General features: G+C 44.2%; 1 protein-coding gene across 1 annotated transcript; it reads right to left on the minus strand.

Annotated features, from left to right (window-relative positions):
* Nucleotides 1-20,186: 20,186 nt before the first annotated feature.
* Nucleotides 20,187-21,514, minus strand: LOC138765882 (syntaxin-3-like). Its single transcript, XM_069943002.1, has one exon. The coding sequence runs from the start codon at nt 21,427-21,429 to the stop codon at nt 20,539-20,541; it is 891 nt and encodes a 296-aa protein (XP_069799103.1). The 5' UTR covers nt 21,430-21,514; the 3' UTR covers nt 20,187-20,538.
* Between the last annotated feature and the right edge of the window lie 1,019 nt (nt 21,515-22,533).

Below are 22,533 nucleotides of genomic sequence, written 5' to 3' on the forward strand. Positions count from 1 at the left end.
ATGACTAATGTGTAATTATTGTGACAGATAAATGGGATGATTGTGGGCGCTGGTGTCAGGGAGTCATAACTCTCATCATCCTAGAAAACAAGAATTGAAGGTGGATAATCCATAACATTCAGCTGCAAATCCGATCATGGATCATTCAGATCCATCACTGTGCCCATGGCATGGAGGATTATAAATACCCCCTACCCCTTTCCCTGTGATGGTTTATACACTGCATTATATTACTATATACTACTGTAGGAGTTAAGCTGTGTGGAGCATAGTGGTTATATACAGGAGTTCCTGAGATGTTGATTTCCTGAAGATCTTTTCTTGACTTTGGGTTCAGAGGCTCTTAAAAGGCACAAACTTCTCTTTATTTTCTTGACTTGATCCTTTATAGATAATCCTTTAGGTCAGGGTAAAGACTGTATGCAGGATATTGTAGTCAACTGCGTTCCTGTTGTGGTTGCAGCATACTTGACCTAAGTTGAACATTCTCCAAACAGTAGAGGCACAGATCCTAAATAGGTGCAGTAACAGTACCTTGGGCAGATGATGGTAGCTGGTAAATGACGATGGATTTCCTGAAGATCTTTTCTTGACTTTGGGTTCAGAGGCTCTTAAGAGGCAAAAACTTATTTTTTCTTGACTTGGCCCTTTCAAGCAAATCCTTCAGGTCAGGGTAAAGACTTTATACAGGATATTGTAGTCAACTGCGTTCCTGTTGTGGTTGCAGGATAATTGATATCTTTATCTGAATATCTTCCGTACAGTGGAGGAACAGATCTCAAATGGTTGCAGTAACAATGCCTTAGGTAGATGATAGTATGGTGTAAATGACACTGTGGGAGTTAACCCCATGTAGAGCATAGTAGGTATATACAGCAGTTCCTGAGATGTTGATTCTCTGAAGCTCTTTAATAGACTCTGGGTTCAGAGGCTTTAAAGAGGCAAGATCTTCTCTTTTCTTGTCTTGACCCTTTCTAGAAAATCATTCAGGTCAGGGTGAAGACTGTATACAGGATATTGTATTGTACTGCGTTCCTGTTCCAGTACAGGCATCCTGGTCAGAGGTGAGAAGTGAGCCGCTTCTTCTCACTGGTGAATAAATAAAACTACAGCAGTTGAAATACTGTGGACAATCCCCTTCATGAAACAGAATAATGGTCCTTTTACATGGGCTGATATGGGGCCGTGCAAAGACGCAAGTGAGCGCCGATCAGCAAAATCCGAGCTTGTCTGCAGAATCTTCAAATCAGTCCCGCTGCTGGAGCACTCGGACGATGGCTATATAGCTTATGCAGCCATTTAAATATACTGATATTGGTCGCACATCTCCTATGTACAGGCGTTTTTCCGCTCCTCTGCTGATCACTGACTTGATAGGCTGAGCGCAATGCTCCTTGCCGATAATCGTCCCTTGTAAAAGGGCCTTAACTATGACTGCAGCTCTGGATGTGGTTGGAGTAGAAGACTGCAGCTCTGGATGTGACTGGAGTAGAAGACTGGATGTGTTTTGGCCTCGCTGTCTCTTGTTGCAGACTGAATAATTCCTATTTCACCCTCAGATTATAGGGATTATGTTCCTGAGTAATTAAGGAGGAGATCAGGATCAGCGGCAGCGAGATCGGGAGTGCACAACAGACACCTCAGGCCTTGTGGGCGGCATGAGGAGGTGATCGTCCTCACAGAGACCCCAGCAATTGTATAATAATAATAACCAGAGGAGATGTGTGAGTGAGGGGAAATAATGAAAACACCACATAAACAATGATTGACAACGATTGAGGTTGTAGTTATAATACTGATCAATGAATAGACACAGATGAATATAGGTATATTACATATAATATATATATATATATATATGCCTGTAAAGCTGCTCTCAGACATAAGGTAATACAGGGGTGGAGCTGTGACTACCTCTCTATACACATGATATACAGGAGGCGGGGCTGTGACTACCTCTATACACATGATATACAGGAGGCGGGGCTGTGACTACCTCTCTATACACATGATATACAGGGGGCGGGGCTGTGATCACCTACCTATACACATGATATACAGGGGGCGGGCTGTGACTACCTTGCTATACACATGATATACAGGGGGCGGGGCTGTGACTACCTCTCTGTACACATGATATACAAGGGGCGGGGCTGTGACTACCTCTCTATACACATGATATACAAGGGGCGGGGCTGTGACTACCTCTCTATACACATGATATACAGGGGGCGGGGCTGTGACTACCTCTCTATACACATGGTATACAGGGGGCGGGGCTGTGACTACCTCTCTATACACATGATATACAGGGGGCAGGGCTGTGACTACCTCTCTATACACATGATATACAGGGGGCAGGGCTGTGACTACCTCTCTATACACATGATATACAGGTGGCTGGTCTGTCACTAACTCTATACACATGATATACAGGGGGCGGGGCTGTGACTACCTCTATACACATGATATACAGGGGGCGGGGCTGTGACTACCTCTATACACATGATATACAGGGGGCAGGGCTGTGACTACCTCTCTATACACATGATATACAGGGGGCGGGGCCGTGACTACCTCTCTATACATGATATACAGGGGGCAGGGCTGTGACTACCTCTCTATACACATGATATACAGGGGGCGGGGCTGTGACTACCTCTCTATACACATGATATACAGGGGGCAGGGCTGTGACTACCTCTCTATACACATGATATACAGGGGGCAGGGCTGTGACTACCTCTCTATACACATGATATACAGGGGGCTGGTCTGTCACTAACTCTATACACATGATATACAGGGGGCGGGGCTGTGACTACCTCTCTATACACATGGTATACAGGCTAGGTGTCAGTAGTAATAGATGAGTAGCTGTTCCTGTAGTATACGCTGTGTGGGTCTCGTGTAATATAGATTAGATTTATTGCTGGTGTCTTCCTCCTCCCTTGTTCCCGGTTGAGGATCATACAATATACGTGTCGGCATATATAGCAGCCTCTGTCACTTCCTCATGTGCATTAATCAGCCAATTAGAGTCTAGAATAGCGAGGATTATCCAGATGTTGCAGATGATTCATTGTGACTCACAGACTATAAAAAGATGAAATCTGACAACACTGAGAAAAAATGTCATCTCCTATAGATTCTGAGATAATGAGGGCCGGATGTGCGACACCTCTGTATCTGTGTGCGATATAATGGTATATATGTAGTACTTTATAGTATATATGTGGTATATATGTGATATGGTACTGTATGATATGATGTATGCGTGATACGATGTATATGTGATGTAATGGTGTATGTATGATAGATGTATGTGTGATGTAATGGTGTATATGTGATATGATGTATGTGTGATGTAATGGTATGTGTGTGATGTAATGGTACTGTATGATATGATGTATGTGTGATATGATGTATATGTGATGTAATGGTGTATGTATGATAGATGTATGTGTGAGATAAGGTGTATATATGAGCTAACATATGTGTGATGTAATGGTGTATGTATGATAGATGTATGTGTGATGTAATGGTGTATGTATGATATGATGTATGTGTGATGTAATGGTATATGTGTGATGTAATGGTGTATGTATGATAGATGTATGTGTGATGTAATTGTATATGTGTGATGTAATGGTGTATGTATGATAGATGTATGTGTGATGTAATGGTGAATTATCTGAATTAGATTTATCATGATGGTTTAGCAGTGTCCCACTGCGCATTGTCTCCAGGACATTCTGTTGCCTCTGCGTTCTTGATGTATTATGCTTTATTGCCCATGTTATAATAATAATTATTATACCAATATACTTGTATTCTGCGGCCACCAACTAGTGATTGTTGTAAGCTGAGAGTAAAGCCAGTCCATAGCACTACATTGTCCCATTCACATATATGGGGAAGGTTCTAGAAGATGGAAGGAGCCTACCTGACAGAAACTCTAGTCAGTCTAGCTTAGAGTGACTGTAGAGCCTGAGTCCCAGGAGGCCATAGAGAGCACAGACCCCTGCACTGTACTATATCATTATATCCCCGCAAAGTGGATGAACAAATCCCTGTGAACGCCACCCAGTCCATTATAAGGGAGAGAGTGCAAGGATTGAGGAACGAGATATTAGGGGGGAGGTCTATCAGTGACCTATTGCTGCACTGGAACCCATTGGGCTTCAGGCCAGGCCATACGTGGAGACCTGCACCCCACCATAGGCATTGTGGCACATCATATCTGTATATATAACTGGACACGTGGGAGACCCCTGGATGAGAGACCCCTGGGTGGGAGACCCCTGGGAGAGAGGCCCCTGGATGAGAGAGACCTGGGTGGGAGACCGCTGGGAGAAAGACCCCTGGGAGAGAGACCCCTGGGAGAGAGACCCCTGGATGAGAGAGACCTGGGTGGGAGATTCCTGGGTGGGAGACCCCTAGGTGGGAGACCCCTGGGTGAGAGAGCCCTGGGTGGGAGAGCCCTGGGTGGGAGACCCCTGGGTGAGGGACCACTGGGTGAGAGAGCCCTGGGTGAGAGACCCCTGGATGAGAGACCCCTGGGTGAGAGACCCCTGGGTGAGAGATTCCTGGGTGAGAGACCCCTGGGTGAGAGAGCCCTGGGTGGGAGACCGCTGGATGAGAGACCGCTGGGTGAGAGAGCACTGGGTGAGAGACCCCTGGATGAGAGAGCCCTGGGTGGGAGACCGCTGGATGAGAGAGCCCTGGGTGAGAGAGCCCTGGGTGAGAGAGCCCTGGGTGGGAGACCACTGGATGAGAGAGCCCTGGGTGAGAGACCGCTGGGTGAGAGGGACTTTTGGGCTTGAAGACCCCACAAAATGCCATGATACAGACGCTGGGAACCCCTAATCTGCAGATCTGCACAACCATGAACTGATCGGCTATGGCACCACAAGGCTAAGCTGACCAGAAGACGCTGCTCCCTACACCCCATTCCCTCTGGGTTGAGCTTTGCTGCTGTTTCGTCAGAAGCCTAAGAAGCAGAGAAATAATGGTGGTGGTACCTTTACATCCTGCCGCCCCATGTCCGGCTCTCTTCTGCCACTTCACAGGTTGAACCATCTATGACCAACATCTCATTCAGCACATGCCCCACTACTGGACCTTACTGCCTGGTGTCCATCTTGCTGTCACTGCTTTCCTAGCTGGGACCTCTGGCTTCCTGCTCCTGTGGGCATGCGTAATCCACAACACCAAAGCACGCCCTCTATATCTTTTGGTGTTGCCCTGGTTTGGTTTTCTGACACCGCCCTTCTGTCTGCTGTCCACGCTTACCGTATGGCCTAAAATTCTTCTCCTGCCCTGATCTTCTGCCTGGATACTAATATACAAGAACTCTGCCTGCCCGGACCTTCTGCCTGGATACTAATATACAAGAACTCTGCCTGCCCGGACCTTCTGCCTGGATACTAATATACAAGAACTCTGCCTGCCCTGATCTGCTGCCTGGATAGTAATATATAAGAACTCTGCCTGCCCTAACCTTCTGCCTGGATAGTAATATACAAGAACTCTGCCTGCCCTGACCTTCTGCCTGGATAGTAATATACAAGAACTCTGCCTGCCCTGACCTTCTGCCTGGAGAGTAATATACAAGAACTCTGCCTGCCCTAATCTTCTGCCTGGATAGTAATATACAAGAACTCTGCCTGCCCTGACCTTCTGCCTGGATAATAATATACAAGAACTCTGCCTGCCCGGACCTTCTGCCTGGATAGTAATATACAAGAACTCTGCCTGCCCTGACCTTCTGCCTGGATAATAATATACAAGAACTCTGCCTGCCCGGACCTTCTGCCTGGATAGTAATATACAAGAACTCTGCCTGCCCTGCCCTGGGCCTGTCTGTCCATTGCTCCTATGATTGGGGGTTCCGCACGCTTGTGGGGGTTCAGGATGAGGGGCTCACCATTTCTGTAGGTTTGGCTCCCGGCTTAGCCCAACAACAAATCTTTCTTAGCCCGGTGGCTCCGCATCTTTCTTCATGTCAAGAGTCTATAGAATGTTCTCTTCAATTTCTTCTCCATAATGTGTCTTTTGTTGCTGCCACTTAGCGGCGTGGAGAGCAGCTGTGGTCACCGGGCCCTCTCCTCCATCCAGCTATTGTAGGAGGATTATTACAGAGTCATCAGACCGTCTCAGCCTGGAGAAAATAATTCTATCCGTCCTGAAGTGTCACCGGGTCAGGGAAGGAACCATAGAGGCATAATAACAGCAACAGCAACAATAGCTAAATATAATAAAAATGATGATGATATATGTTCCAGCTATAGGATATATCAGATGCGGGGTTCTATGCTGTCCAGTCTGATCATCATCAGGTGTCACAGTCATCTACTCTATATACATGAGGCAGATCAATGTAGTAATGTATATATGTGGTGTACCACCACGGGTGTTGCTATTGGTTACACCATTCACAAAAGTCTGTACTCTTATGTTTGAGTGGTAATGTAATAGTACCAAAGATTTACCATTTTTTTATGTGTCACATGGATCCTAACACCAATAAGTGTTCTTTCTTCTTCTTTCCTATCACCTTTCTGTTTGCATCTTTCACACTTCTCACCCACTCACAGCACACCTTACATACGCTGTAGGAAGGAAGTCACATGGGTAGAGGAAGTGTGGGGTCTTTCTACTTTGGATTCTGTAGAGGAAGGACGCAGGCTAGGATGCTCCCTACAGCAGCCAAGTTGGGCCCTGGCTCCTGCTAGGTCCCCCAGTCAGGGGCGTTGTGGTCCAGACGTTGAGCAGAGCACTTGCACACGCTAGACCCAGACACAGTTTCTTTCAAGCAACACTACTAAATACTATGCAGTAGTATACTATGCGCTACTAGAGAGGACAAGTCAGGGATCATCTCAACCTATGCCGAGGACCACAGCAGGACAGTATCCATAAAGAAGTAAAGGAACTGATCTGGATAGAGTAAAGTTGCTAGAAGCCTAATCACTCTATCTCGCAGTGCGGGTGTAAGCAGTAAAACCTCAGCATAGCGCTCATCCAAGGTAACAAGGTCTGGGGCTTGTGTCACCCTCTAGGACGGGTCACCCGACACTGGTGGGCAATAGGTGGTATTAAGACCAAAGAGTCAAAACACAGGCACAAGTATTCTCTCTTCTTTCAAGTATTTTACTTCTTCTACCTCTTGCACAGTACTACTTGGGTTGGGACTCTCTTGACATCCTCCTCTCTACTTTTCTGAACTTTCTACCTCTCAGCACGAAACTCAGCCAGCACGACTGTATCTTCTACTTTACTCTCAGTACAAATCTCGCCTATCAAGTATAAAGGCAAAGCTGTGTTACCTGCTTTCTACATCAAGTAAACAGATTTTATTTATTGTAAAAGGACTCTGTGGTTCTTCACTAAGCACCTACACAGTGAGTACACCTCTCTTGGGTCATCTCCCCTTTCTATGGGTGGCAGTGTCAATAGTTCGGATGGGTCACTACTCCACTCCGGACCACCGTGATTATTGCTCAAGGGACCCCCAAACAGCCCGGCAGGTTAGTGACCACAGGGGAAAAAAGGTATAGCCAGCCCACTAAAATAAAAGCAGGTGTGCCAGCATACCTGTGTGCCCAACCGGCACTGATGTCACGACACAATACAACCGGGCAAGGCTATATCTCGGTCAACCACCACCGGAGTGGTGTCACACCTAACCATCTGCCAAGTGACCGGCTGCGCCACCACACCGGAGGTCACCACATATAGTCCTAATATTGTGAAGTTCCCTCTCATCATCCATAATGGCGTGAAGGCGTCCGGTGGTATCTGCAGCATAAAGTCAGCAGCAGGTCCTGTAAGGTGTCAGGTGCGACCTCCATATCCCTGTGATGTGTCCCCCCAGGCCTAGACCCCATAGCCATGTGATGTGTCCCCCCAGGCCTAGACCCCATAGCCATGTGATGTGTCCCCCCAGGCCTAGACCCCATAGCCCTTTGATGTCCCCCTCCCCTGGACCCCCTAATCCTATGATGTGTCCCCCGCACCCTGGACCCCATATCCCTGTGATGTGTCCCCCCGGACCCCATATCTCTGTGATGTGCCCCCCTGTACCCCATATCCCTGTGATGTGTCCCCCCAAATCCCATATCCCTGTGATGTGCCCCCCTGGACCCCATAGCCCTGTGATGTGTCCCCCCGGACCCCATATCCCTGTGATGTGCCCCCCTGTACCCCATATCCCTGTGATGTGTCCCCCCAGATCCCATATCCCTGTGATGTCCCCCCCGGACCCCATAGCCCTGTGATGTGTCCTTCCAGATCCCTTATCCATGCGATGTCCCCCCCGACCCCAAAGCCCTGTGACGCCCCCCTGTGGTATTAGCAGCGGATCCTGTAAGGTGTGAGGTGCGACCTCCACCCCACAGATGGTCGAGCGGATGAGATCTGTAGAATCAGTCGCCTTTAATCCCCCCAGGATTGTACAGTGCTGCGGAATATGATGGCGCTGTAGAAATACATTCTATTATTATCATTATTAGATACTTATTATTTATTTCCATTGTCAGCGGTTATAATGTTATAGTTGATGATATATGTGGGTATACAGCTCTATATCATCTTCTCTGTGCTGGAATCATATAGAGAAGAGATGATAGACTGTTATTAGTTATTATTATTAGCGGTGGCGGCGGTGAGCGCTGGAGTTATAACATTACGGGCCGCGTCCTCCATTATCCGGGGGCCACGTCCTCCATTATCCGCGGACCGCCGGGTGAGATGCTCTGATACATTATTGGGAACAAAGTGTAATGTGTGGCTGGAGATGATGAATGGAGGACGGCGAATGATCCCGGCGCTCGGCGGCTGTTTTCATTGCGTTATGTAAATTTGCCACTTTAAAGCTACATTGTAATTGTCATCAGTCTCCATGGTCCTCCCAGGCGGAGGCCGCTGCCGCCTCTGTATTGTGCTATCTCCCTGGTCCAGGCTGCTGCACGGTGACTCACAGCTCGCTCACCGGCCTGCTGAGCGCCGCAATAAAGGAGCCGGCAAGTGCGAGAGATTCAGAGCAACAATACAAGTAATGTGATCCGAAGAGAGAGGTCTGCTCCGACCCCGGCACAAAGAGGAGAAAATAGTCAGGAAATTATATATTGTCCTCAGAACAGAAAAAGATCAATCTCCACAATGCTGCGTAATAGACGGATAAAGGGAGAGATATAGATAGATAGATAGATAGATAGATAGATAGATAGATAGATAGATAGATAGATTAGATAGATAGATAGATAGATAGATAGATAGGAGATAGATAGATAGATAGATAGATAGATAGGAGATAGATAGTAGATAGATAGATAGATAGATAGATAGATAGATAGATAGATTGCCCCAGTAGCCAGAATCCTGCTCCACACTGACGAGGGGCAAATATCCCGAAACCGCAGTCTGTGGATGGATGCCTAGCCTTGGTAACCCTTGTCTTATGTCGTTATACTCGCCACAGAGTTAGACTTTGACACATGGGGGCCACCCTGGTGTTTCCCTATTTAGGTCCCAAAGCTCGCAACAGAGTGAGGACCTGAGGGACTACGTATCAGGGTGTTCTGGTGCTCTCCCCACTAGGAGGCACCCCTTGGCAATGGGCTTCCTTCTCTGGAGAGAGGGATATCTGGCTATTCCCGTGTTTTGAGACTCGTAACTGAGGCTCCACGGACCCCTTTTTTGCATAGATAGATAGATAGATAGATAATAGATAGATAGATAGATAGATAGGAGATAGATAGATAGGAGATAGATAGGAGATAGATAGATAGGAGATAGATAGATAGATAGATAGATAGATAGATAGATAGATAGATAGATAGATAGATAGATAGGAGATAGATAGATAGATAGATAGATAGATAGATAGGAGATAGATAGGAGATAGATAGTCGATAGGTAGGAGATAGATAGATAGATAGATAGATAGATAGATAGGAGATAGATAGATAGGAGATAGATAGGAGATAGATAGATAGGAGATAGATAGATAGATAGATAGATAGATAGATAGATAGATAGATAGGAGATAGATAGATAGATAGATAGGAGATAGATAGATAGATAGATAGATAGATGATAGATAGATAGATAGATAGATAGATAGATAGAAGATAGATATAAATGGTTAAATTATGATTTGGCCATTATTAGGAAGCACTCAGGGTATATATATAGACTTCTATATCCTCATTGCCTCAAGGCTCAATCCATGAAGATGAAGCCGTAGCCGGTGACCTTGTCTGTACATTCTGTGTCTCCGGATTACTTATGGGGTTCTGAAGCTTTCTGCGCTGACATTGATAAAAATTCCATCTTTTTTCCTTCTGATTAAGTTCTCAATGTTTCTTCTCAATTTACTTTTATTAAATTAAACTTTGTAGCAAAAAGAAAGTGAAAAGTCAAGATCTAGATTACCACGTCTGCTTATGGATAAGAGTCTGGGGTGATAGTGGGAGCCAGAGCCTAAACCACCAGCTCAGCAAACATAATAAGAGAAAAAAACAGCACCTTATGGCACAGCGCCCTATACCAAAATAACTGCATTATATAAACCATATATTTCACCAGCACATACTAATTCACAAAAATTCTATTACAATGAAACACAAACGTTTTATCTACATTCACATTCTGGAATTCAGAGAGGAAATCTCCCAGCTTTCCCTGCTTCTTCTGTTGCTTTTCAATCAGCTAGAAAGACTCCCCTAAAGCACATAACAAAGGGGGATATGAATTTGGGGGGCACTATAGCCCCTGCAGTCTTGACTTAAAGGTTTTTTTGGTGTTAGACATCACCAGGGGAGCACAGAAAGGCAAGCTTAGGCTCTTTATGAGAGGGAGGAGTATAAATGTACCTAGTTTATTAGTATTAGGAGGGTGGGGTATATGTGTGCCTAGTGTATTACTATGAGGAGGGATGGGTATATGTGTGCTTAGGGTATTAGTATGAGGAGTGTGGGGTATATCTGTGTTTAGTGTATTAGTATGAGGAGGGTAGGGGTATATCTATGTCTAGTGTATTATTAGGAGGAGGGTGGTGAATGTGTATAGTGTATTACTATGATGAGGGTGTGGTATAAATGTGTGCCTAATGTGTTACTTTGAGAAGAGTGAAGTGTATGTGCTTAGTCTATTACTATGAGGAGGGTAACGTATATGTGACTAGTGTATTACTATGAAGAGGGTGTGTTATATGTATGCCTAGTGTATTACTATAAGGAGGGGGTGGTATATGTGTGCTTAGTGTATTACTATATGGAGGGTGGGGTTTAGGAATAGATTAAATATTTAATCTTACCTCTCAATTCCACTCTCACTTCTCACAAAAAGATCCGGAGAAAAAAAATTACTTCTGTCCTCCCATTTATTATCTTTATTCTACAAATGTTTATATTTTGCATGTGTAACAATCCATCCTGTATTATTGTAAATCTTATTTGTTTGTACATGGTGCTGCTTAAAAGATAACATAAAATTTAATTTGATGACTTACAAGTACAAGAACAATTTATGAGCCATGGTTTTCCTAATGGTTTCCTCCACAGGGGGGTTTTCTTCTCCTTATTGCAGAGGATGACTCTGTTAAGATTCAGCTTTGTTTAGCTTAAATTTAATAGTTTTTGCCGGGCCTTCCAAAATCATATGTTTATGGCATTAAATTGAACGTGTAAAGAATTGTAAATAAGAAAAAAAAGAAACCACAACATACATGGGGTATTTGTATTATTAGAGGAAAATGCAGTAAATGCATGCCAAGTGTATTACTACAAGGATAGTATTGTATATGTGTGTGTGTATTACTATGAGGATGGTGGGGTATATGTATGTTTAGTGTATTACAATGAGGAGCATGGGTATATGTGTGTCTAGTGTATTACTTTAAGGAGGGTGGGGTATATGGGTGTTACTATAAGGAGCGTGAAGTATATCTGTGCTTATTGTATTACTATGAGGAGAGTGAAGTATATGTGTGTCTAGTATATTACTGTGAAGAGGAAAGAGCATATCTGTTACGATAAGGAGAGAGGAATATATGTGTACCTAGTGTATTACTATAAGGAGGGTGGGGTATATATATGACTAATGTACTGCTATACGGATGGTAGGGTATATGTGTGTCTAGTGTATTACTATTAGGAGGGTGAGGTATTTGTGTGCTTACTGTATTACTATGAGGAGGGTGAGGTTTAGGAATAGTTTAAATATGTAGTCTCGCCTCTCCTTTCTTCCTCACAAGAAGATCTGGAGAAAAACATTTTCTTCTGTCCTCCCTTTTTAATATTTATTCTATATATGTTTATGTATATTTTGCATGTGTAACAATCCATTAAGTATTATGTAAATCTTATTTGTTTGTACATGGTGGCACATAAAGGATAATTATATTTATTTGATGACTTACAAGTTAAGGGCAATTTATCAGCCATGGTTTTCCTAGTGGTTTCCTCCACAGAGAGCTAGTGCTGAGGATGACACTGTCCAGGATTAGCTTTGCTTAGCTCAAATTTCATAGTGTGTAAAACTTTGTAAATAAGAAAGAAAAAAAGAAGCCACGACATACATAGCGTATATGTATTATTATAAGAAGAATGCAGTGTGCCTAGTGTATTATTACAAGGATAGTGTGGTATATGTGTGTGCCTAGTATATTGCTATGATGAGGGTTATGTATATGTGTGCGTGGTGTATTACTATGGGAGGAAGGACTATATGTGTTCCTAATGTACTACTATAAGGAGGGAGAAGTATAGGTAAGTGTAGTGTATTATTATGAGCAGAGTGAGGTATATATATGCCTGGTGTATTACTATGAGGAGGAGGGTGAGGTATATGTGTGTCTAGTGCATTACTCTGGGGAGGGTGAGGTATATGAGTGTCTAGTCTATTACATTGTGACATCACTTAGAGCGCAGCCAGAACATTGTACCTGTGCCGCCAGCCAGGGCACAGTCCCAGTAGAATTCCATGACTTGGATGTGTATACCATTATCTGGTTCTACAAGACAAATCCATCAATAGGACCTGAAGGTCAAATCAGCAACCTCTGGATAATCCATGCCATCTATGAGTAAGTTAAACTATCCGTATCTTATAATTATCAGTACTGTACTAGTATTGTCAATACTGTATACTAGTAAAATGCAAGTCCATTTTCCTGTATTGTATATAATTTTTATTGATCGATACCATAGCTAGTTTGTTGTTCTATGTATACATATATTAAATAATATCAATTTTCTTTTTTTATGAGTTACAAGTAAAGAGAAGTTTATCAGCCATGGTTTCCGTAGTAGTTTCCTCCACAGGGAGCTTTTCCTCACCTTAGTGCTGAGGATGACTCTATCCAAGATTAGCTTTGTTTATCTCAAATTTCATAGTTTTTGCCTGGACATCCAGTTCTAAGTCATATGTTAATGTCTTTAAATTGAATGTGTAATAATTTGTAAATGAAAAGAAAAAAAAAAAAGCCAAAACACATGTTGCTTATTTGTTTTATTATAGGGAGAATGCAGTAAATGTTTGCCTAGTGTAGACAAGGAGGGTGGGGTATGTAAGTGGCTAGTGTATTACTACGAGAAGGTTGGGGTACATGTATGCCTAGTATATTACTATGAAGAGGGTAAGGTACATGTGTACATTGTGTATTACTGTAAGGAGGGTGGGGTATGTAGGTGGCTAGTGTATTACTACAGGAAGAGTGGGGTACATGTATGCCTAGTGTATTACTATGAGAAGGGTGAGGTATATGTGTACATTGTGTATTACTGTAAGGAGGGTGGGGTATGTAGGTGGCTAGTGTATTACTATGAGAAGAGTGGGGTACATGTATGCCTAGTGTATTACTATGAGAAGGGTGAGGTATATGTGTACATTGTGTATTACTGTAAGGAGGGTGGGGTATACTTGTTCCTAGTGTATTACTATAGGGAGGGAGAAGTACATGTGTGCCTAGTGTATTACTATGAGGAGGGTGAGGTATATGTTTACCTAAAGTATTACTATAAGAAGTGTGGGGTACATGTGTGCCTAGTGTACTAATATAAGGAGGCTAAGGTTTAGGAATACATTTTATTTACTATCTTTCCTTTCCTCTCTTTCTTTTTTACAAGAAGATCTGGAGAAAAAGATTTTCCTTTTGTCCTCCCTTTTTAATCTTTATTTTACAAATGCTTATATTTTGCGTGTGTAACGATCCATCATGTATTATTTTAAATCTTATTTGTTTGTACATGGTACAACGTAAAAGATAGTGTGAATTTTGATTCCATTTTATGAGTTACAAGGAAAGGGTAATCAATCAGCCATGGTTTCCCTTGTGGTTTCCTCCACAGGGGGGCTTTGGAAGTTGACTGTTCATAATTAGCTTTGTTTCAAATATATTTCATAGTTTTTGCCTCGATATTTAATTCTAAGTCATATGTTTGAGAATGCCATAATTAAGTGCGCCTAGGATATTGCTATGAGGATGGTGGCATATAGGTGTGCTTAGTGTATTAGTATGTAGAGGGAGAAGTACATGTGTGCTGAGTGTATTACTATGAGGAGGGAAGAGTAAATGTTTGCCTAGTATATTACTGTAAGGAAGGTAGGGTATATGTGTCTAGTGTGTTTCTATTAGGGGGGAATCTGCCTAGTGTATTACTGCGAGGAGGGGGAGTATATGTGTGCCTATTGTATTACTAAGGGGAGGTTTTGGTATATATGTGCCTAGTGTAATATTATGAGGAGGGGGTATATGTTTGTCTAGGGTATTAATATGAGGAATTTGAAGTATATGTGTGCCTAGTATATTACTATGAGAAGGTTGAATTATATGTGTGCCTAGTGGTTTAGGAATAGATGTTATTTCCTGTATCACCTATCCTTTCCTCACAAGAATCTCACAAGAATATCTTGAGAAAAACATTTCCTTCTGCCCTCCTCTTTTTAATCTTAATTCTACAACTGATTATCTTTTGTTTAACGATCCATCATGTATTATTGTAAATCTTATTGCTTTGTATATGGTGTCAGATATATAATGGAGAATACCAATTTTACTTTCATTTGATGTTACAGTTTAGCATTAACCCCCTAAGCTCAAGTGAAGGGCAATTTTTTTAGCCTTGGTTTTCTTAGAGGTTTCCTCCATCAGGGGCTTTTCCTGTCCTTTGTGCTGGAGTAGGACTCTGCCGAGAAATATCTTTGTTTAGCACAAATGTAATTGTTTTTGCCTGAACTTCTTGTTCAAAGTCATATGTTCATGGCTGTATGTCAGACAGCGGAGGATCTCACAGTATTTGTGAATCCCAGTGGCCAATAACCTCACAGCTTCAGCAGCTCAGGATAATAAGGATCAATACGGGATAAGTAAGGTAATGTATGTACACATTGACTCCTCTTGCAGAATAGTAACTGCAACTCTATAGAATGAAACGGGACGCAACTCTGGATCAGTACAGAATCAGTACTGTAATGTATCTACACATTGTAATATTTTGTTGGTGGGCATCCCCTTTTAGTACATGTTGCAAATATTATTGTTTTGTACATATGATTGGTGGTTACTCATGATCCTACTGGCCTGTAATTCAGAATCCTACATTCATAGCTGGTGCTTGACCTTCACGACCGGTGTTCAGTGTCCTCCTAGGACATCTCGGCTGAGATTTTCACCCTGGTATCCACATATCTCACGTTCTTATTATCTACCGGTGTTCAATGATTTTTGTGTCTGTTAACAACAATTTAGTTTTTCTTTGGAGAACGGCACAAAAGACGCTCTTATAATGATCTCTTTACGTCTGGCGCGGCTAATGGTGATTGAAGATAATTTGTTGTGTGTGATGATGTCACGTGTCTCACTGTACAATGGCGTCTGATTCAGGCCGATGCTGCTATTATCGCATTTCTATTATGAATGTGAGGATGATGAAAGGGAAGAAAATCACTTGCCGTATCCACAATACTGTATGACCTGATTACGGGGTGCGGATCCTGCTGGACTACAACTCTCAGTCTCTGCCTGTGTATAAAGGTAGCATGACCTAAAGCGGAGAGGAGCCCCAACCCTACCCAATGGAGAAGCAGGAGCCCCAACCCTACCCAATGGAGAAGCAGGAGCCCCAACCCTACCCAATGGAGAAGCAGGAGCCCCAACTCTACCCAATGGAGAAGAAGGAGCCCCAACCCTACCCAGTGGAGAAGCAGGAGCCCCAACACTACCCAATGGAGAAGCAGGAGCCCCAACCCTACCCAATGGAGAAGCAGGAGCCCCAACCCTACCCAATGGAGAAGCAGGAGCCCCAACTCTACCCAATGGAGAAGAAGGAGCCCCAACCCTACCCAGTGGAGAAGCAGGAGCCCCAACCCTACCCAATGGAGAAGCATGAGCCCCAACCCTACCCAATGGAGAAGCATGAGCCCCAACCCTACCCAATGGAGAAGCAGGAGCCCTAACTCTACCCAATGGAGAAGCATGAGCCCCAACCCTACCCAATGGAGAAGCAGGAGCCCTAACTCTACCCAATGGAGAAGCAGGAGCCCCAACCCTACCCAGTGGAGAAGCAGGAGCCCCAACACTACCCAATGGAGAAGCAGGAGCCCCAACCCTACCCAATGGAGAAGCAGGAGCCCCAACCCTACCCAATGGAGAAGCAGGAGCCCCAACCCTACCCAATGGAGAAGTAGTTTTTGGGGCTAATCCTCCTGTGGCTGACAAACAGAGAAATAGGCAGCAATAGTTTGGAGATCTATCTGGAGCCCAGTGCTGTGCAATAGGATGATATCTCCCCCTGCAGGCAGTAGTCAGTCAAGCTAGTTATTCAATATTATATACTATAGAGCATTAGTCTCCAAATTGTGGCAAAACTACAACTCCCAGCATGGGCTGACACCCTCGTAGTATCCGCTTTCCCCCTGGTCCATAGAAATCTCCTGGAGACTGATAATAAGAGCCGGCTACAGAAAAGAACCTGGAAAACCCAACCTGCTACATTCCAGGACAGTGAGATCAGGCAGGAAGGATCAGGAAACCCTGTCCAGCCGCCTTGTAAATATCTATGGTTGATCCAGTCATGGTGTGAGGTGTGAGGCTGTACTATACGGTCATACACTGTCCAAGCTGTGGCCATACTAGTTATATACAACCCAAGCCTAGTCCGATCTGTGGTCATACACAGCCCAAGTCTGCTCCAACCTGTGGTCATACTGGTCATACACAGCCAAGCCTAGTCCAATCTGTGGCCTTACACTATCCTAACTAGCTATACTGGTCATACACAACCTGAGCCCAGTGCAGACCATAGCTATACTGGTCATACACACGTATATGTCCCCCTATATACACATGTATACTGCTCCCTATATACACATGTATATGGCCCCCTACACACACATGTATACTGACCCCTACACACACACATGTATACTGACCCCTACATACAAATGTATACTGCTCCCTACATACACATGTATACAGACCCCTACATACACATGTATACTGACCTCTACATATACAGGTATATAGCTCCCTATATACACACATGTATACTGACCCCTACATATACAGGTTTACTGCCCCTACATACACATGTATACTGACCCCTACATATACAGGTATACAGCCCACTATATACACATGTATACTGACCTCTACATATACAGGTATATAGCTCCCTATATACACACATGTATACTGACCCCTACATATACAGGTTTACTGCCCCTACATACACATGTATACTGACCCCTACATATACAGGTATACAGCCCACTATATACACATGTATACGACCTCCTACATACACATGTATATTGACCTCTACATATAAAGGTATACAGCTCCCTATATACACACATGTATACTGACCTCTACATACAGGTATACAGCTCCCTATATACACACATGTATACTGACCCCTACATATACAGGTTTACGGCCTCCTACATACACATGTATACTGACCTCTACATATACAGGTATACTGACCCCTACATATACAGGTATACTGACCCCTACATATACAGGTATACTGACCCCTACATACACAGGTATACTGACCCCTACATACACATGTATACTGACCCCTACATATACAGGTATACTGACCCCTACATACACATGTATACTGACCCCTACATATACAGGTATACTGACCCCTACATACACATGTATACTGACCCCTACATATACAGGTATACTGACCCCTACATACACATGTATACTGACCCCTACATATACAGGTATACTGACCCCTACATATACAGGTATACTGACCCCTACATATACAGGTATACTGACCCCTACATATACAGGTATACTGACCCCTACATATACAGGTATACTGACCCCTACATATATAGATATACGGCTCCCATTGAACTCTATAATGAACAGAACTAAAGCTTCACATTTTTCACTTTCATCACAACAGCGAGAAGAAGGATGGAGGGATCTGTGTTTACTGGATCCAGATCCGAGGATCCTCAGGGATCAGACTGTGCTATAGGGGCACGTCACGTCTATACGGTGCGGCCATAGTATCAACTGAACCAATATCATGGATATGGCTGATATACAGGGCTCCATGGAAAGCTCTGTAGTAAAAGGGTCATCACTTTTATTGCACTCGATTTACTGTAATGTCACAAAGTGACTCTTTAGGTAAATATTTACGCCGTTACCCGGAGACCGCGGTTTGTCCGCTCATTATTTGATCAGCAGAAGGTGTTCAGGTAACAGGTAGTTATAGCTTTTATAATGGCCGCCCTATAATCCAGACTATCTGATAATCCGCCACCTGTCAGATTAGCAAATGATCAAAGATAATGATTCATTATGTAATCAGTCATACAGCGTATACAGTACATACAGCACATAACAGTACATACAGCGTATACAGTACATACAGCACATAACAGTACATACAGCGTATACAGCACATAACAGTACATACAGTGTATACAGCACATAGTGTATACAGCACATACAATGTATATAGCACATACACCACATACTATGTGTATAGCACATAATAGCACATACAGTGTATAAAGCACATACACCGCGGACAATGTATACAGCGCACATGCAGTATATAGGCCTATGACACAAGCAGCATCATTAGAACATATATGACAGCACATACAGTATACACACCACACACTCATCACACAGTGCCCTGTATATAACACACAGCAGTATATATTATACACAGTGTCCTGTATAACACACACAGCAGTATATATTATACACAGTGTCCTGTATAACACACACAGCAGTATATATTATACACAGTGTCCTGTATAACACACACAGCAGTATATATTATACACAGTGTCCTGTATATAACACACAGCAGTATATATTAAACACACAGTGTCCATTACCAGAGAGACTACAACCACCATCACCGCTACTACCACTGCCACAACTACTACAACCATCACCACCGCTACTACCACTGCCACAACTACTACAACCATCACCATCATAGCTACTACCACTGCCACAACTACTACAACCATCACTGCTACTACCACAACTACTTCAGCCACCACCATCATAGCTACTACCACTGCCACAAGTACTACAACCACCATCACATCTACTGCAACGACCATCACAGCTACAGCTACTACCATTGGTACTACAACCATCACGACTGTCACAGTTAATGCTGCTACTACAACCACCATAATATCTACTACCCCCATCACGGCTACTGCTACTATCACAACTACTACAACCTGCACTACTATCACCATGTATGTGTTACTACCACCATAGCTACCTACACTGCCACTACTACTACCACCACTTCATCTACCACCTCAACTACCCCATCTTTATCTATAGCTACTACCACAACCTACAACTAGTACTACCACCATAACTACTACCATCACCACAGCAATCACCGCCACCATAACTACTACCATCACCATCAAAGCTGCCAGGCAGCGGATCACCCATAAAGTGGATTTCTGTATAGGACACAAATAGCTGAGAGGATCCGGGGTCCACATGACAATAGGACGACCCCCCTCAGCGCCAACACCCCCCACATTAATCGTCTTCTACATATGAAGGTTCCCCCATTGCCCAGCACAGACCCTGTATACCCTCCGGCACTGCTCAGTATACAGCTCCCACCATGATGGAGAAATGACATCACACATTGTTACCGTATATAACAACATCTTTACTTCTCCATAAAGTAACAAAAATATCACAGAATAAATTCAAAAACATCATCCTAGCAGCAAAAAGGCACCGAGGACAACGTCCCCACCGTCCCCCAGAGTCTGTGCAGGTAGGTGAATGTAATCCATTGCTCCCTGTTATCAGCCACTTCATGCTGGGGGGAGGCCGACAGTAGAACAAGTGAATACAATCCTATTGTTCCCTGTTACCGGCCATTTGTCACATATTTCCGTGACCGACATCAGCGGCTCCTCTTATAACACTCCGGCAGTGTTATAATAACTGGGCTGTGAGGGTTACTGGCCCTTTAAGTCATAGCAGGTTTGTTATCGCACAGCTCCAGACATACAGGAGAGACAGGTACAACAGGCGCAGAGTCCTAACACGGCAGATATGGCGGCAGCTATCCGCGACTGTCTCTGGTACTTTAGCGCCTTCTTCACCTGCTCGTTGGACTGGGATATGTAGTCCATGGTGTTCAGGACATTATACTCTATGTTATTAATGACATTTTCCTGCTCCGACACCAACAGATCCAGCTGGATGAAGAGGGAGTGGAGCTCGGTGATCTGGGCCTCCAGGTCCAGCAGCTGCTTGTGTCTCTCTTGGGCCATGGCCAAGTGTTGTTTGGCCTTCAGAATCTCCAGGTCGTGGCCGACAATCTGCGGAGCCATGGCACTGCCAATCAGCTCATTGATTTCCTCCTCCTGGAGGTCCAGGCCAGCCAGCTCCGCCTGCCGCACTATCTGCAGCTTCAGCTTCTCCACGTACCGGGTCTCATTGATGTAATGTTGGGTCATGATCTCCCGGAACCTGTTGCTTAGGACGGTGAATTGACTTTGCCGGATTCGGTGTTCGGCCATCCAGTTCTTGTCATTTTGGGCCAGACTGGTTTTCATGGAGCAGAACTTACATTGTAGGGTCTTGGCGTCAGAGGTGAGCAGGTTCTTCATGAGGTTTAACTCCTTCTTCTCCTCGCAGATCTTGGCTTCGGTGGTGCTGCACAGAACCTCTTCTTGTTTCTTCTCGATGCTCTCGGACAGGGCTTTTAGCTTCTTCAGGTCCTCAGACAGGTTGGAGACCTCCTGGAAGAATGCGTCCATCCCATTCTTCTCAGCATCTTGGAAGACAGGGTTATCGAAGGCCAAGTGGTCGTCAAAGTCCTGCAGGTCATCCTGGGTGGTCCTGCTCATCAGCTCCTCCAGCCTGTCCTTCATGGTGAGGACATGTGTCACAGCCCGGAGCGCACACTCAGCTTTTCCATGAGCTCATTCCGCTCCAAGCTTCCACCTCGATTGCGTTGAGAAGTTTTTCCTCCCAGACCTAACAAATATTGACTGAGGTGTCTTGGCTCTGGGATGATTTGCTCTGCTGGTCACATGGGTTTCAGGCTGGGTGGCAGTGGATGCCAGAAGTGGGTGGTACTCCCATGGCTCCCGGCAAGATGTCGTGTTTTAGAGCAGGTTATCGGGGATAAAACAGAAAGAATTAACCTGTAAACGTGGAGCCGAACTAATCCTGCACATAATGACGACCTTTCATCCTGCTCGCCCTGCAGGATCAGATGTCACCGGAGCCTGAGGTGGAGCTGCGGGGGGTGCAGAGGTGACGGCTACAACCAGAGGAAACAAAAAAGGAATTGCCCCCTAGTCCTAATAACTGGCTGTGCTGCCCTCGGCTGTCAGAAATCAGACATTGGTAATGACTCTTTAGTTACGTTGGAGGTTTTCCAGTATGAGCGGCCCCTTTAAGGTCTTATCACAGGGTCTCAATGGGTTTCACGTCAGGATCAGACTTCGTCTGCTCCATTTTGTACCTCCTGAGTAGAGATGACGCAACTCACGCATGCTTGAGTCCGATCGTACGGTGGCTAAAGAAGTTGGATACAGCCCTAGGGGGTCCGGAAAAGCAAGGACACAGCCTATGGCCTATCACTGTATCCATGTTTCCAGGCAACCTTAGGACTGCATCCAAATTGTTCACTCACCGGTAATTTAAAGGGGTTGTCCAGCGGAAAACATTTATTTTTCTTCAAATCAACTGGAGTTAGAAAGTTATATAAATTTGTAATTTACTTCTATTAAAAAAAATCCTCAAGTCTTCCCATACTTATTAGCTGCTGTATGTCCTGCAGGAAATGTTGTTTTATTTTCAGTCTGACACAGTGCTCTCTGCTGACACCTCTGGCCGAGACAGGAACTGTCCAGAATAGGCGGTTCTCTATGGGGATTCATTGAAAGCCGAGACAGAGTTCCTGTCTCGGCCAGAGATGTCAGCAGAGAGCACTCAGACTAAAAAAATAAAACAACATTTCCTGCAGG

The sequence above is a fragment of the Dendropsophus ebraccatus genome, chromosome 10, assembly GCF_027789765.1.
Source record: "Dendropsophus ebraccatus isolate aDenEbr1 chromosome 10, aDenEbr1.pat, whole genome shotgun sequence".
NCBI lineage: Eukaryota > Metazoa > Chordata > Amphibia > Anura > Hylidae > Dendropsophus > Dendropsophus ebraccatus.